General features: G+C 36.5%; 1 protein-coding gene across 4 annotated transcripts in view; it reads left to right on the top strand.

Annotated features, from left to right (window-relative positions):
- Pdcd10 (programmed cell death 10) overlaps positions 1 to 18,117 on the top strand; it is a 41,658-nt gene extending 23,541 nt beyond the window's left edge. For all 4 annotated transcript variants that reach the window (XM_021662607.2, XM_021662605.2, XM_021662609.2 and 1 more), the window contains 6 exons: positions 1,348 to 1,401; positions 5,261 to 5,378; positions 6,759 to 6,885; positions 12,654 to 12,732; positions 13,817 to 13,899; positions 17,485 to 18,117. In XM_021662607.2, coding sequence (XP_021518282.1) covers positions 1,348 to 1,401; positions 5,261 to 5,378; positions 6,759 to 6,885; positions 12,654 to 12,732; positions 13,817 to 13,899; positions 17,485 to 17,566 — 543 coding nt within the window. In that variant the 3' untranslated portion in view covers positions 17,567 to 18,117. The remainder of the gene's footprint in view (positions 1 to 1,347; positions 1,402 to 5,260; positions 5,379 to 6,758; positions 6,886 to 12,653; positions 12,733 to 13,816; positions 13,900 to 17,484) is intronic.
- The last annotated feature ends 541 nt before the right edge of the window (positions 18,118 to 18,658 follow it).

The raw sequence follows: 18,658 nt of genomic DNA, 5'->3' as shown, positions 1-18,658 counted from the left end.
TTACAGATGTGTAGGTGTACAGTATACCCAACCGAATGCCACTGGGGTGCTTCACAGTTTACAGACTTTGGAATTACTAAGGTTTGTCTGACCTTCCTGTGGCTACTTCCTTTGAAAGATACAAATATTTAAGTGTAGTCTAGAAATCCCTGTCTTGGATCATTTTTACCAACTCTTCACTTGCTGTTGGTCTTCTTTTCCTTGCATTTCAGTGAGGGTGATGATGAGTGATATAGTATGGCTAGTACTTGAAGGTACATATCTGACTCAGACCTGTAGCTGGTCACAGGCAGGCAGTGGGGTGTAAATGCACAGAAGCACGTGAGCTGTCAGTATGGAAGCAGTCATCCTACCTGCCTGTGCCAACTTTCTTACACACCTGAGGTCTGATGAGCTTTGCTGTTACTTTAAACAGCACTCATGATTATTACATCAACTGTGTTATTTACTTGTAAAATAAATTAGCCTCACACGTGATAATAAAATTAAAATAATTACATTTAACATTTTAAAAGTTTTTATTTTTATGTGTATGAGTGTTTTGGGTGCTGCATGAATGTAAGTGTATACTCTGTGTATACAGTTCCTGCATAGACCAGAAGAGAATGTTAAAGCCCCCGGAGCCAGAGTTACAGATAGGTATGAGTCATCATAGGGGTACTGGGAATTGAACCAGGTCCTCTACAGGAGGAGTGAGTGGTCTTAACTGCTCAGCCACCTCTCCATCATCTACAGTTAATTTTGATGTATTATTTTAGGTAATTACTTACTCTTAGAGTAGTAGAGGACAGATGGAAACACCTCTGAAACTCAGGCTTCAGTTTGAGGATTATTATTACTTTGTCAGCACTATTTGCTGATTGGTAAAAACTAGGTAAAGCTTAATCCTTGACTGAGAAGTTAAAGTGATTACAAAGAATGGAAGCACATGTTTCATTGTGTTGGTCACTCTGACCAACACACAGAACTACTTGTATGCACACACAGGACTATAGCTAGGGAATCAGGCAGAATGCTTATCCTAAATTCTCAATATTTTCTGGAATTCAAGTCAGTATCTGTATTTGTTTCTCTTAGGACTTAGAATTCTGTATCATGATTGTATCAAGTATTCTGTAGCACAAATTTATGTTTAAGATGGGGTGCATCTTATTAAAAAAAAAAAACCCAAAAACTTTTTTCAGGTATGAATAAGAATTTTAAATTCTTGAAAAATTATGGCTTATAATTATTGAAACATTTTTGCTTATCGTATGATGGATTTATGATTAGTAAAGAACAAAGCATCAGAAATTATTTTCTCCAAGAACACACATACTAATCATAATTTTAAACTTCTCATTGTAGCTAGAACGAGTAAATTTGTCTGCAGCCCAGACTCTGAGAGCCGCTTTCATTAAGGTAAGCTACAGTAACTTCCTATATTTATTAACTTTTATATGTAAGTCTAAATACCATGTATTGTTGCTAGTTTTCTTTTGATGAAAATTGTTTTAGGTCACATAGATATTTTTTAGTTTTAGACAAGCTTTAAACACAAAAAGGCACACAACAAATGCTGTTTCAGGTGAGTACTCAGAAGCACATTTTATGTTCCTTCTATTCTTCAAAGTTGTTTATAAAATGTAAATTAGTTATGCTTCATATTGATTAGTTATGGGATATAAAATTTGTAAATAATATGGCAGACTAAGGTAACTTCGGGAATATAGTTATGACATTCCAAGTGAGTTTCTTCATTGTTCTTAGACCTAAGCTATTGACAGGGTGGCTGGTAAAATGGTGAGCTCTTGAATTCAAACAGATGTGTCCCAAGTGTGAATATTCACATGCTTGGTGACTTTGTATTACAATTAGCGTGAGCCAGCTTAGTAATAAGAATCCATTTTAGATACACTGTTAAACAATTTCACTGCACACAACCACTGGAAAGCTGAAAATATATACTTGATTTCATATTTGTTCTCAGCGTATATTTCTGTTTTGGGCTATACTTGAGATACTTAATGTATATATTGAGCATATTGTTTTAAAATGTTACCTGCTTTCTCAACTTACATATATGCTTGGGTGCCCCCAGACATATTTTTATTTACTTTTAAATTTCCATTATTAACTAAAATAACTTACTTTGAGTTAAAATATTTTAATGCTAAAATTAAGAATAAACTTAAACGTTTTTAGTAGCTGTTTCCTTTAGTGATATTCAAAAAATAGGTAAAACAGTGTACCCTTGAGGAATATTCTTCTGACACTGTGACAAAAATACAATTGTGTGATTATGATAGATCTGCATATCTGGGATTGTCCGTAGATACATTATCTATAGCAATGATCTTTTAGTGTTGTTTTTCTTTGTTTATTTACTACTGACATAAAGTCTTAACTTTACACAAGTCTGGTCTTGAACTTTGGCCTTAAAATAACCCTTTGGTCTCTGTCTTCCAGGTACTGGAAGCTATAGACATGTACTATTCTGCTCCAGGCTCACACCTATGATTGTTAAGTACACATTGATCACACAGTTAAGCAGTTACTGTGAAATTCCCCTGCTAGTTAGGTCTCAAGTGAAACTAAAGAAAGCTATGTAGAAGAAGGTGATTTTGTGTTTTTAAATTTCCTTTTGAGAAGCTGTAGAGGTAGCTCAACGGTTAAAAGAACTTGCTGCTCCTCCAGAGGACGTAAATCATTGGCCACAAAACTATGCTTTACCTTGTGGGACACTTTTCTGTCATGCTAGAGTCCTTACAGAGTTGAGTAACCATCACATTCACGGTTGAAATCGTCAAGTGCAGATAGCATCTCTGATCTCAGAGCAGAGGTTTTGGAGGCAATTGTTGAATTTGAGGTGTTGAAGGTTTAGCCAGGATTTTAGCCAGAAAACACCAAAACAGCTGTTCTCAACCAGTGGGTTGCAACCCATTTGTGGGGGTTGAAGGATGCTTCACAGGGGTCAACTAACACCATTGGAAATAATTATATTCATAACAGTAGCAAAATTACAGTTATGAAGTAGCAACAAAAATAATTTTGTGGTTGGGGGTCATCACAACGTGAGAAATTGTATTAAAGGGGTCAGCATTAGGAAGGATGAGAACAACTATACTAAGACATATAATCCCAAAGTTATGCCAGGCACATTGCAAACTCAAGAGGGTTGTGTGAAGAATTTTCAAAAAGTGAGTGCCATGATACTTAGCATCTGTTTATACTGTATGAAGTATATACTACTTCATACTTCATATACTACTTCAAGTAGTATACTTCTCCTGAAGTAGTTTGTGATTTCAACATACTAGATTGATCTGCATTCCTTTAAATGATGTCGTATTTTTGTGGAACTAATAAAAACCAAGTAACACACACACACACACAAGGATCAATGTGCAAGAAACAATGAGAATGGTAGTTCCAGTGTATGGCCAATGTTTGAGAAATGACAGTGCTTAGGAAGTGCAAACATCCCATTAATATGTAGCAATGAGATTAACATTAATTAATATTAGTAGTGAGATAAACTGTTGTCTGTTTTGTTATATACATAGACTTTAGGCTTTGGGTTTTGGAGTTGTTAGAACATATTGCTTACCTAAGTTATTTGCACTACCTAAGCAGCATTTGGCTCTAAGAGCTCTATGAACTAAGAAAGTTGAGTGAGTCTGTGAGACTTTTTGCTATGCCAGATCTAACTTGAATTAAGAACTTTGTTTGCAGACTTCAATTTAATTCTTTCAGCATTTTAACTTAATTAGCAAATGTTTTTCTACAGATCTTTCCTGCCAGCACCTAGAGAATGCTCCCATGCCCCCAAGGCAGTTCATTATGTAGGTGGACTTAATGCTACCCAGACAAGGAAGATAAACAACTGTTATGAAATAAGCATCAAGTATAATTTTTGGCAATTTAGGAAACGAATACTGTAACAGTGCATGTAGCCATATTTGAACGTTTTTTCTTTTAAAAGTTACCTTGACAAAACAAATAGAATTTAGATGTTTCATTAATCATTTATCACAGTGATAAGCATAGCAGTTGACACCTAGTACAGTGATCTCAGCATTGAGATACATGTGTATATTTTGTGCCTCTTTCCAATTTTAGTTCACAACCTCAGGTTTTTCTACTTGAGACCTCATAAGAACAAGAGTGTTTTAAGAAAGTGGTGAAACAGAAGAAAACTAACTGCGGTAACATTAGAACGGAACAGCAAAGGCAGAGAGGTTGTGTTTGACAACTAAGGAAGCAAAGTGAGTGCCATCAGGTCAAGGTGGAAATTATGTTTTTACATGATTATTGGGTAAAAGACAAAAAACATTATATCGACTTACTTGGCAGGCATCCTAAAGGAGACAAACTTTCAGTGCGATTAGGAATTTTCTAAGTGGAATAGGATAAAATTACTGAGAAAACAGAAATGCGGAATTTGCCTTTATATTTAGTCTTGTATGGCAAGATTTTAGTGCCTAGATTTAGCTCAAGTAATGTAGAAGGATATATTTAGTTACGAAGCTCTGTACATCACATTCCAGGGTACTGTAGGGCGTTGATGAGTTGGTTCCATGTGTAAATGCTATTGTCAAGCAGAAAACTAATGCCCAGAGCTGTCTTCTGATTTATACTTGAGCACGTGTCCTTACCTATGGCTAGACAGACAGCCTATTACACACGTACAGACACACGCCCCAATAACAATAATTACAAATAACAGTCGATTTTCAATGAGAGAGATTGTGAAAACCATTGAACAAAATTTCTTGCTATGAAACTAAAATAGGAAATGGAAATTATTGTATGGAAAAGTAGGTAAGGGAACAAATCTATTTTATTAAAAACTACAAAAGTTACCCTGGTGTTTTATTTTGCTTTTCCTGGCGTTTAATTCTAATACAGCACATCTTTAAAATATGCTTGCTAGGAGTTATTATTGCCACTCCTTAAGATGAAATGTTACATATGCTAAAACCCCTCTCTGCACTTAAACTTCATGAAAAAAGTAGTGTATGAGCGCAGATGGGGAGTCTCTGTCGGATTGATTGAGAGACTACAGAGGCGAGGCGAGGAGCCCTGAGTGCCTCTGTGACTGCACATAATAAGAATGTGCCGGTGCCTCCGCTGTCAGGGCTGCAGACAGCGCCCTCGGTGCTGCTTCCCCACCTTCCTGTGTCCATAGAAGGGACATTCTGAACAATTAAAATTTACCTTTAAAGTGCTGAGAACAGTTCTGTGTTTCAAAATTAGCAGATTTTTTTTTTTCTTTCAGGCTGAAAAGGAAAATCCAGGCCTCACACAAGACATCATTATGAAAATATTAGAGAAAAAAAGTGTAGAGGTTAACTTCACAGAGTCCCTTCTTCGTATGGCAGCTGATGACGTGGAAGGTATCAGAAAGAAGACGTGTTCAGTGTCTCCATTCCTGGGAAGGACTTCTTTCACATCCTTACCATTTGACCAGACAGTTGTCCCCCTGCCCTATGCCTTCATGCTTTTCGTGATGGTTGTGAGCATTGTCTGTACAAAGTAGACACGCAAGCCCTTTAACTTTCTATACTTGTCAGATTTAGCTATATGAGGCATTTGTTGCTGCTGCATCTTTTATTTTTTACCTGTTAATATAATGATAAATGAGTCTCAGTTTCACTAGTTCAGAGAAATATTTTGTTTTGTATTTAAAAGAGTGAACCATTTGTCTTGATGTTACTATTTCTTTTTTTTTTTTTTTCAACTACAGATTTGAGAGGGCAACACTAGTGTTGCTGCTTTGCTTTTTAATAAAAATTTAGAGATGGGTTTCACTTAAAATACCATTTTTACAATTAAAAAAAATATATAGTATCTTACCTCTACTAATAGAGAAGAGAAAGAAGCTCTTTGAATTGATTCCATGACTTTCAGGAAAGCCTTTGTCATTTCCTGAGATTTAAACTTTGCCAGTTTGGCCAGCCTACATTGAAGGCGTAAGTTGCTGAGATTCCTCCAGGACAGGGAGCCTGGTAGAGAGTCTATTTTATCTGCCAAGTCTGATTGAACTCCTTTCCAAGATGCCATTCTGTGAGCCCAGCTAAAGTGTTGGATTTGAGTTAGTCTTTGTTTACAATGCGAATTTAAGAATGTACTGAAAGTCATAGTGATGAAGCACAGTATATTCCACATTATAGGGTTTTTAATATAATAGCCGTAGTATATTCAACACTGTAAGGTTTTTATGAACCAGAGTATATTCCACACTATAGTGGTTTAATATAATGACCCGTAGTGCATTCAGTACTGTAGGAGTTTTAATATAATGAACCATCGTATATTCAGTACTGAAAGAAGTTAATAAAATAGACTGCAGTGTATTCCACAGTGTAGGGATTTTAAGTTACTGAATTTAAATTTCCATTCACAAATGTATAAATGAGCTTCACTTTCTTCATGAATTTAAGTATTTAAGGCTTCGTGGCATAGTAGAATATTAGTACTGATAAGCGTAGATCAGTAGATGGGTGAATATTTAAGATTTTCTTACATATTCCCATATATTTCAAAAATGTTTGGTCTTACCCTGTTTTACCTCACCATAAACTTTTTTTTGAACTGTACCAAGTTGAACTTCTTTCTCTTTCTAACTAAATGCTTATTCCTACTCTGTGCATCCTTGGTCAGCATTGAGAGTTCTTAGACTTGAATTTATCATAGAGTCACATGATATTTTTTATTGTTTTTCTGTTTTTTTTTTTTTTTTTTGTTTTTTTTTTTTTTTTTTTTTTTTTTATCAGAGTACATGATTGAACGACCAGAGCCAGAATTCCAGGACCTGAATGAAAAGGCACGGGCACTTAAACAGATTCTCAGTAAGATTCCAGATGAGATCAACGATAGAGTGAGGTTTCTGCAGACAATCAAGTAAGTGAGGTTTTTTGCTTTGATTTTTTTTTATAACAAGGATTATCAATTCTTTTTATTTTGATATAGAATTTAATTAGAACATTAATTTGAAATAAAATCTGAAAATTTGAATGCCATTAACTTTGTACACAGTGGCCTCAGAGTGTCCTGTTCTTTAAGAATGTTTAAGTGGCAGTAGTGAATCAATGAAATAGTGGAGAAAACATGATAATAATTTAAATTATATAGATAAGTTATATAACTAACGTGTATTTCAGATGAAAGCATGCGGACACTAGGTGGGTGGTGGTGGGACATTCAAAGTCATACTCTTAGCTTCAGACCATTGAAGTAGGGGTTTTTAGAAGCAACAAGGTCTTAGTACCATCACTTCCCGGTACTAACTTATTAATGATATATTTTTAATAATTATTCCTCTAGGTGATGAGAATGAGACAAAAAAAGTAACTTACATTTCTAAGGTTAAAGAGCAGTTTGAAATCTAGTAGGCTGATGCCAACATTCTCTGTGCTGTTTTCTATTCCTAGATTCATAATATTAATCTATCTAATCTATGCAGACAAGTTTCTGCTATTTGAATTGAAATGTAATGATGGATCATCCACTGAATGTCAGTGAGTCGGAAGTGAAATCCAAGGCAGAAATGTAGAACCAGTTTCTTTCCCCCAGGACACTAGTTCTCAACCTGCATATCATGGGTTGTAACCCCATTGGGGTCCCATATCAGATATCCTGAATGTCAGGTATTTACATTACAGTTCAGTAGAAAAATTACAGTTGGGAGCAATGATAATTTTATGTTTGGAGGTAACCACACACAACAAATTTTATTAAAGGGTTACACCATTAGGAAAGTTGAGTACCACTGTTTAGGCAGTCAATGAGGCACCTCTTTACAACCTATGCAAGCTATGTTATGAACAACTAAGTTCTATCTCAAGACCTTGAGAGGTTGCCCATATTTTTAACAAAGGCATGGATGTTACAATTTCATTTCCACTGTTTCAATGTATTAAACACCATTGCATTAAGAGTAATGGTGTAGAAATATTTAGTTGAAATTTCTACTAAATATATTCCTATGCATTTGAGGATTTATTTGCCGAACGTTTTTGGATGTCCACATTATGTGTGAAATGAGGAGCCAATCATGTTTGAATAGCACAGATAGCTACAGTTTAGTTTTTTCTTTAATATGCCTTACCTTTTCATATTTAAATTAATAAGCTTACTTTCCCATATCTTAGCAATATTAAACTTATTACACCAAATTTTATAGGCATATAAATGAGTCTGTAGGTTTTGTTTATGTAGTGAAAATACTTCTGCTGACTAGTATATATAAGCATTTTAAAGTATATTTGCCAAATTCGATTTGAATCGCTGTTGTAACACATAGTTCTGTTACAAGTTGCTTAGGTTTTTGACTGTGAAGAATGAAGGTAGGTCACTGGAGAAATGGCTCAGTGGTTAAGTGCACTGGCTGCTCTTCCAAAGCAGACCAGGGTTCAGTTCCCAGAACCCACATGGCAGCACCAAACATGGCAATTCACAACTGTCTGTAACTCCTGTTGAAGGGGATCCGACACCCTCACACAGATGTTCATGCAGACAAAATACCAGTGTACTTAAAATAGAAATAAATCTGTTATAAAAATGAAGGTAACGCTTATAAGAACTGAAAGAAGTATTATGCATAAAGTCTAGCAGAAAACCTGAAGCAAACACATCACATTAACACTAGGAAGGAGAAAAGGCTCCTCTTTTTCTGTACCTAGTTAGTTAGGGAAAAAAAAGTCTATTATGAGAATATTGTAAATTTTTTGATTAATGAATACTTCTGTTTGAACTTATATTGGAACTTCTTTGTGGAACTAATTATAATAAAAGTCTGGCAGATTCCAGTTGATGAGAGCTAGTGATGATCCTGATTTAATGCATGAAAAGCCATGCATTCATTGGCTTATTCTTTGTTGTTTACTGTATATCACGTCAGGCAACTTAGTTCAGGAGAACTAAACTGAGCATGCTGTGTAGGCACTGCTTCAGTCTTCCGATGTAAAGATGCATATGTGAATTTGGGTGGGACAGTTAGGAGCGCTACTTTTCTTGTGTGTTTGTTTGTTTGCTAAGTTCTATGTACATTTCATCTGATGTCCATTGCCTACCTTTGTGATGTGTTAGACAAAACTTACTAAACAACTGTAGATGCACATTTCTTCTCTCTGTATGGAATCTGTCAGTTATTACAGAATGCATCTGCAAATTCTTTATAACAGAATGACACTTACTTTACCGCAATGCTTTATCTGGTTCACTGTCCAAGTATTGTTTTGCACTGGTGTGTTTTTTTGCAATTTGAGAATTCCCAGGTGATTACTCATACAATTCAGTGTTCCTAGTATAAACCTATGCTTTTCTGTGTGTATATGGATAATGTATTTTTAAGGACATTGTTCAACAACTGGGTAAGACACTGTTTTGCCAGATCTCCATTTACACCAGGCTTAGGGATAGTATTGGTCAATACGGTTTATAAAAGTGCTCTATATCACTAAGGTAGCAGATCTTAGTCAACTACTGATCACCAAATTGCAGTGGATTTAAAATGTGGCCCATCAACAGTCACCCAGGGTATTCTTTCTACCCCCATCCCATCCAGAGTTGTACAGGCTCTTAATTGTATTATAATAAATGTGCAAGAATACAGAGTTTATATGTGTCAATGGGATGCAGTGTGCTGTCCAGTGCATGGTTACCTTATGTAAACATTACAAACCCAACTTTTTAACAAATAATTGGTATGTAGTAGTTACCTATCGTCACTATTCCTGTCAGTACTGCTCCATAATTTGTTCTAGCTGTGACTTAGTACCCATTACTCAGACTTTCCCTGTACCCCTTCCTCCACTATCCCCAGCCTCTAGTCAAACCATTTACTCTCAACTTCTATCAAATCAGCATTTTTAGACCTTATTTACAAGGAGAATTATATGGTAATGTCTCTCTCTGTTTTACATCTAGTACTACTCTCCAATTTAATTCATATTATCATAAATTACAGGGTTCCATTGTTTTTCACTATTGAATAGTATTCATAGTAACATTGTACTGTGTTTACTGCTTCCATTCATCCAGCAGTTGATGGACATCAGACTTGTTTCCTATGTTTAATTATTTTGTGAATACTTTGTGGTGAATACGGGAGTTATTTCATCTATTTTAGATGTGTATCCAAGAAGTGGATATACCATTGGTGCTATACCATTTTTTAATTCCTGAGGAACCCTAATACTGTTCTCTACAGTAATATCATAATTAATGTACAATCCCACCTCAGTGTTTGTGGCTCTCCTTTACAACCTTGCCAGCATTTGTTATGTTTGTGTTTTTATCACTGATACGCACCCTTGAAGTGATGTCTTCTTTTGCTTTTGATTTGTGTTTCTGTTACTTAGTACTGATGTCTTTCACCTACCTATGGAAACTAATGCTTTGAGAAATATAATTTCTTGTTTATTTCTTAATCTGTTTGATTAATTTGCCTCAGTGTTTTATGTTCTTATCTAGTGTTGGTCTCTTAGGCTTTCTTGGATGTTTTTTTGAAATAAAGGAGAATTTAGTAGTAATTTTATCAATTGCTCTATTATTAAGTTTTGTTATTCAGAAATTGGAGAGTAAAGATTGTCTATGTTCAAACCTCCCCCTGTACCCCTGATAGGTTGAAAGCCTTTTCCACAATCCCTGGCCTGACTCTGACAACCAAGGGTTGTCCTTGGTTTCAGACAGAGTCACTGTGGGTGAAGCACTCCTAGAAGCCTGTCTTAGAACTGTAGCCACCATGGCACCAATCTTTGTCATGGTCCAACAGCACATTAGAGGGTAGGACCCAGGCCCATTCTTGCCAAGGCTCTTGATTTTGTAAGCTTACAACCAAAGAAAGTAGTAGACATCAGTGCTGTTCCTAGATTAGAAGTCCAGTAGACTAGAGTCTGCGCTCCCATGCTATTTAGAGCTGTTCTAGAAGCACTGCTGACAGGGCACCCTGGCAAAGTGTCCAGTGTGCAACCTGTCCTAGCAAAAGTGGTTTGTCACCAAACTATACTGCTTTGGACTGAGGTATTGGAAGAAGACCCTTCCCACCTGAATTGAAGCTAGGTTTTGTTATGCATGAGTCTGCACAGTCTCAGGTATACTGAACCCTTTGTGGTAGCTAGCAGTGTTACAAGCCAAACTAGTTTGATGCTGGGACACTGCTAGAATCCTATTACGAGCACTGGCCTAATAATAACTGTGCTAATTGTGTTTCAGAGATGGATGAAGGAGTCAGCAACTTGGTACCAAGGTTAATAATGCTAGATTAAGTTGTGCCTGGGCCATAGCCGCAGAGATCTGCGTAGTCTGGAGGAGGGCAGCTACCCCTCAGGCAGCCTCAACATGGTTGTTTGCAGATGCCCAGCTCTCTGCCTAATGCCAGAACTGGTCCCAGGCTGTTTGGATTCTTTCTATCATACAGGGCCTCAGTGTCTCTTAGGTGCTTTGCCTCATTATGGGCTTGGAACTCAATAATGAGACAAAGCTGTGCTACTTTCCTGCTCTTCTTCCTCCTGGCTTATTATATAGAGCAGAGCTAGTGTAAAAGTGGTCCAGGCCATCAGCCTCCTGGCCTGATGCTGTCCTAACAGTTAAGTTTCTAGCCACAGAAGTCCCTGGGGCTTTCCCCAACCCCTGGGTCCCAGTGTGGCTTTGCTAGGATTGTTGCATCCCTGCCCAGAAAAGTTAAGCAATCTGTTTCTGAGCTGCTGACCTGCCCTGTCCATCCATTTCCACTGTAGTCACATCTTTCTCATTAGTTGTGATAACAGTTACATAGTTACTGTTTTTGCAGAATATTAAAATAAACTAAAAAATGATGTTGCATGTACATAGTATATAATCGTTATTATCTTTATTATATTCATTATAATTAGCTCCATTATGGATTTAGTGGACCTTTTATATGTAGATATTTAGCATTTTTAATTGGTTGTCACTTTAGTTTTTCTCAAAAACACAAGTCCTATGTCAACATTTTATTAACTATATAGAATGTACCCTTCACAGAACTGTTAAATATTGAAGTGGTTTGAAAATAGGCCCTTACATGATTTAGGCTAAAACAAGCAGCAGTGGCCAGGTGACATTTCTCTGTCAAAATAGTTCTACTCCAATAGGTAATATTTTACGTTATAGCCTAATGTCAACACTTTTCATTATAAGAGGTGGTATATATTCATCAGAATGTTTAGGAGAAAAGGTGTTTACTACTTCAGAATGAACTAAAGTACTTACTACATGAACTGAGAGAATGAGGAGTATTTTGAGGGATGTGGCTTAGTTGGTAGAGAGCTTAACTATCATGTATGAAGAGCAGAATTTAATCCACAATTGCATAAACTGGGAATGATTCCACTCTGGAGGTGGATCCAGGAGGATCATAGAAGTTCAAAATTCTTAGTTACGTGTTACTAGTTCAAAGCCAGTCCTGGTTACTTGAGACCATGTCTCAAAAGAAAGATAGCCAGCCATGTGGTGCACGCCTTTAATCCTAGCACTCAGGAAGCAGAGACAGGATAATCTGTGACAATCTCAGATTCAGGCCATTCTGGCCTGTATCAATGGGGAAAAGGGGATTGTATAACATGATTCATAATTACACAGACATATTCTTTCATTGTAGCTGGTTTTAAGGATTTTTGTTGTTGTTGTTGTTCCTTTCCTAACAGGGATATAGCTAGTGCAATAAAAGAACTACTTGATACAGTGAATAATGTTTTCAAGAAATACCAATACCAGAACCGCAGGGTAAGTTGCATGTCGTTGTTGCCCTACTCACATGCTTGCATTCAGTTGTTGTAAGACCCATGAACTGAGGGGTTTGGTGTTTAGACATTGTCTCCTGGAGTTTGTCTACAGATGTGAATGTTGTGTGATTATTTGAGTAAAGACTTTTTTTTTTTTTTTTTGCTTTTTTTAAATTTTTTTTATTTATTACAGTTTATTTCAGTTTGTATCCCAGCTGTAGCCCCCTCCCTCATTCCCTCCCAAACCCACTTTTCCTTCCTCATCTACTCCTATGCCCCTCCACAAGTCCACTGATAGGGACAGTCCTTCTCCCCTTCCATCTGACCCTAGCCTGTCAGGTCTCAGCAGGATTGGCTGCATTGTCTTCCTCTTTGGTCTGGTAATGCTGCTCCGCCATCAGGGGGAGGTGATTAAAGAGCCAGCCACTTGTTCATGTCAGAGGCTGTCCCTGTTCCCATTACTAGAGAATCCACTTGGACACTGCCAAGGGCTACACCTGTACAGGGGTTCTAGGTTATCTCCATGCATGGTCCTTAGTTGGAGTATCAGTCTCAGAGAAGGCCCCTTTGGCCAGATTTTTTTATTCTGTTGCTCTCCTTATGAAGCTCCTGTCCCTTCCAGGTCTCTCTCCCCCTTCTTTCATATGATTCCCTGCACTCTGCCAAAGGTTTGGTTATGAGTCTCAGCATCTGCTTTAATACCCTGCTGAGTAGAGTCTTTCAGAGGTCCTCTGTAGTAGGCTCCTGTCCTGTTCCCTGTTTTCTCCCTCTTCCAATGTCCATCCTGTTTGCTTTTCTGGATGAGGATTGATCCTCTTACCCAGTGTACTTCTTCTTGCTTAGCTTTTTTAGGTGTACAGATTTTAGTATACTAGAAAAGATCATTCTGAGTGAGGTATCCCAGAAGCAGAAAGACCACATGGCATAAACTCACTTATAAGTGGATATTAATAATATAGGAGGTAAAGGCTCTTAAGGCTTATGGAATATAAAGTCTATCCAATATTCCTTAGAATCATTGACCTTTGACTTAGTCTTTTGTGATATTCTTTTGACTTAGCTTATCTTTTTTTCCATAAATATAGGCACTTGAACACCAAAAGAAAGAATTTGTAAAATACTCCAAAAGTTTCAGTGACACTCTGAAGACATATTTTAAAGATGGCAAGTAAGTATTGTTATTTATACTTTTCTACTAAAATTTTAAATTAATGTTTTTGTAGGCTATTAAAACCATGTCATTTAGGCCAGTGAGAGCTCTCCATGGGTAAAAGGCCTGACAACCCAAGTTTAATTCCAAACACTCACATGGTAGGGGTTAGGGGCCAGAGAAGATATGAATGTAAAAATTAAAAGGGAAAGATCATGTAAGATAAGCACACTATTAATAATAAAGTCATCTGGTTTAACAGAACCAGGTGAATGGAAAGTGAGTGCCTTCTTATTGTCTAACAAAGCTTAAGCCTACATTGAGAATTTTTGAGACTTTCTGAAAAGGTCCTGATGATAAAATTTCAAGTATACAATATTCTCCTGAACATGTTTTTACTTGTTTCTTTGTTTTGTTTTTTGCATTTATAGATATGAAGCCATTCTTAACTTACTGGTTTGTACCAACACCTAAAATAATTTGTTTTCAAACTTTAGTAGTGTCTGATGGACTAGGTCTGAAATTGGGGTCCAATAATTGTACATTTCTAAGATTTTTCAGGTACTATCAAAGCTGCTAGTGCCTTAAGAAATTGTGCACAGAGGTTAATACAATAATTCTCAATTCCTTCTTTGTTTGAAAACCACCCTGGGTCATTTTTTAAAAGTCCCATTGCCACAATTTCCCATTGGACGATTTACACCTTGACCTGCACAGGAGCATGGTCTAGATGTATTGTAAATGTCCCAGGTGGTAAAGTAGCTTACCACAGTGTTCTGTTAAATAAGAGATGCTAAAGAAACAGTATACCTGAGTAAAAAAGTACAAAAGCAAATGAATAAGAAATAAGACAGTTGAAAGTGGGATGTCAGTCTTACATTTATACAGAACTGCCTGTAGAGCTCTGTGTAGACTGAGGTATTGTGTTTTTTAAACAGAAGCTGTGGGTCAGCAGTGCTTCAGGTAAAATTCTAAAAATTGTACTGAAAAGGACTTTTAAATAATTTGTAGAGCTAGGATACTCTAAACAGGCACAGCAAACATCTTTGAAGTTTTAAGATCCTGTATAAAATAACACCCATTATATTATTATAAATTTTTTTAAATCAAAGCACATTGATGTATAAATTTTAGGGTCAATTTTAATGTTCAGACAAATTTAAATACTTGTATTTATATTACAATTTAAAGATAGTTACATTAATGGTTTTATGTTCTTTATGCAAACTCACATTGTCTAGGGAAAATGATCCTTTGTGACTTAGTTTAATAAACTAAGCCTAAATAACCAAAGATATAATTTACATAATGGTATCATTATTTCTAATTTTAATTAATCGTGTACAATAAAATGTTAAAGGGTGGAAATTTACATTTCATTAATCTAAAATTATATATGCATTATTCAAACTTGCTACTATTTTTCTGCTCTTTGGCCAGCTTTAAATTCAGTTTTGTTTTGTTTAAATATGCTGTGAGTTTTGGACTTGTCTACCCCAAATAGAAAAATTTTTAGTGGAGTGACATCTTTTAAGACATCTTGCACTAGGGAGACAAATTCTCATTAAATCAACTGGGTCATTCCTACCTGCTCCTGGGTGAAAAATGCCTAAGATGAAGATCCAAACTTCAGCCCTGGTACAGAGGAACTGATAGGGCTACACAGTGGGACTACCCTACACAGTGGATCTAACCACACATTGAAACTAGAGGCCCAGCTCTGCTCTGTAGTCACACAAAGACAGGCCTCTAGGAGACCATCCTAGCACTCAACATAGCTTTTCCCCCTCCTCTCATACCAGACATCCTGCCAACAGTTTCCCCTCCCTCCTGTTTTCCCAGTCCCTCCCCTCACTCCCAGCTTCTCCTCTGTTTAAAAAAAATAAAATAAAATAAAAAGCAACCCTCCCAGGAAAATCAACTGAACATGGCCTAACAAGAAACAGTAAGACTTGTCTCAAACCCTCATATCAAGTCTGAACATGGCAACACAGTAAGAAGAAAAACACCCCTCCCCCTCATTGTTGGGAGTGCCACAAGAACAAGCTATACCACCATATGGTATATGCTGATTAACCATCTCAGACCCATACAGGGTCTGTGTTTGTCATTAGAGAAGCTTTTAAAAGCATGCTTTTATATTTGTTGGCTCCAGATACTGAATTAGTTGTTTTTAGGCAACAGTTAGAGAGGTTAGGGTGGGTGAGATTAAAAGTGGTTAACTTTTCTTAGTTTATCATGCCCATTGATGGTAGATATGCCATCAATCTCAAGGCTTAGTATCATGCTACAGCAGATCATGTTATTGGAGACCTCATCTGAGTCATGATTTCAGCATATAAGATTTAATTTTGTTAACAGAATTTTGTTTTGTATCTAAAATCACAGTCTCCACCAATTTGGATTGTCCTCTTGACCAGTGACTTGTTTAGCCTAAACGATCCTTGAGTTGGATTCTTTCTGCTCTTCTATCACTGTTTCTTCTCTTCTATCACTGCTGGTGTCTATCCTGTTTACCATTCTGAATGAGATTTAAGCATCCTCCCTAGGGTCCTCCTTAGTGTTTAGCTTCTTTAGGTCTGTAGATGGCTATCTTATATTATATGGGTAATATCCTCTTTATAAGTGAGTGTATACCATGTGTGTCTTTTCTATTTCTGGGTTACCTCACTTAGGATGATCTTTTCTAGTTCCATCCATTTGCCTGCAAATTAATAGCTGAGTAGTATTCCATTGTGTAGATGTACCACAATTTCTGAATCCATTACTTTCATGAGGGACATTGTTTCCAGATTCTGGCTATTACAAATAAAGCTGCTGTGATAGTTGAGCAACAGGGGATCATAGCTGCTGAGACTCATGGCCAAACTTTGGGTAGAGCTCAGAGAGTCTTATGGAAGAAGAGGAATGTTGGAAATAGAGGGACAGAGAGGGGACAGGAGCCCTATAGGAAACAAGCAAAGCTAAAGGATCTGAGCCCAGGGGGGTTGTGCAGAGACTGATGCACCAACTGCATCATGAGGACCATGGAGAGGACCTAGACCCCCCCTTGCCCAGATGTGCCCAGTTGGCAGCTCAGTCTCCAAGTAAGAGGAGCAGGGGCTACCTCTGTCATGAATTTTGTTGCGTGATCTTTGATCACTCGCCCCTGATGATGTAGCCTTGCCAAGCCACAGAGGGAGAGGATCCAGGCAGTCCTGTTGAGATTTAAAAATCTATGGGTAGATGGCAATGGTGGATAACTCCCCTTTTAGTGGACTAGGGGAAGGGGAAAGAAGAAGGAAGGGTGGGGCTAGATAGAAGCTTCAATCTGGATATATAATGAATAAATTGTGAAATAAAAATGAAGGTGGTTGAGTTAGCAACCCTTCAACCCCTTATTGCCAATCAGAACCACCAGGAGGCAGTAATTCCCAGACACTGTAGATTTTAAGCCTAAAACATTAAATCCCAAACTGGAAAGTTTAGAATACTCACTACCAACTTGACTTTCCCCCTTTATTCCACTGCTACCATTTATATGACATTAGCTATAAATATTTTATTTTCAAGTAATGAATCTTAGGAATGAAATTAATGCTTTTTCTTTTTCTTTTTAAACAGGGCAATAAATGTGTTCATAAGTGCCAACCGGCTAATTCATCAAACCAACTTGATACTTCAGACCTTCAAAACTGTGGCCTGAAAGTTGTATATGTTAAGAGATGTACTTCTCAGTGGCAGTATTAAACTGCATTTATCTGTAAATTTTAAAGTTTGACTGTATAAATTATCAGTCCCTCCTGAAGGGATCTAATCCAGGATGTTGAATGGGATTATTGCCATCTTACACCATATTTTTGTAAAATGTAGCTTAATCATAATCTCACACTGAAGATTTTGCATCACTTTTGCTATTATCATTCTTTTAAGAATTATAAGCCAAAAGAATTTACGCCTTAATGTGTCATTATATAACATTCCTTACAAGAACTGTAAATATTGGTGTTTGTTTCTGACATTTTAACTTGAAAGCGATATGCTGCAAGATAATGTATTTAACAATATTTGGTGGCAAATATTCAATAAATAGTTTACATCTGTTAAACATTTCTTTACTTGAAAAAAAAAGATACATATATATATGTGTGTGTGTATATATGATCAGAAGACCAAGACAATTTGGTATATTGTTAAAGATCTTCTAATGGGAGCTTACTAGCAGTTTATCAAATAATAAAGCAACAACAATTCCTATTTTTTTTTGTCCTTAATCACTTTGGGCAAAATGTAGTCAGTTAAAGTAGTTTTGTTAGTTGTTACATATTAAGGACTGGGTATTTTTTTCACTATTTCCAATCTTTAGAGACCTCTGACAAGAGAGTGCAGTCTACTGTGTCTTCATAATATAGTGACACTTTCTGAACAATGTGACATTGTAGATTATGATACCAAGAAATTACTTCTGATACACTAGGCCCTAATAAACTTTTCACATTTTTGCCAAAGTAGTCACAATTAATAAAAACTTCCAATAGCTGTATAGAGATTTTCATCAGTGTTAATATAATATACACTTTAATTTTGTATTTTCACACTAGAGAAGTTTAGGAAACTATTGTATATTGTGTTGAGTGATTTGAGTTTTCAATTAATAATAAAGGGAAATCGGGTTTTTTAATCTCTTCTAAAGAAATGTAATGTTAAACTAAATCTATTGGCAACATATTTTGGCTATAATATAATTTAGGTATTTTATCCTATTTTTGGAAAATAAATTTTTAAAGGTTGCTATCAT

This window comes from Meriones unguiculatus, chromosome 2 (genome assembly GCF_030254825.1).
Source record: "Meriones unguiculatus strain TT.TT164.6M chromosome 2, Bangor_MerUng_6.1, whole genome shotgun sequence".
In the NCBI taxonomy this organism is placed as follows: domain Eukaryota; kingdom Metazoa; phylum Chordata; class Mammalia; order Rodentia; family Muridae; genus Meriones; species Meriones unguiculatus.
Note: the sequence above shows the minus strand (reverse complement) of the source record. Positions and strands in the feature narration are given on the sequence as shown.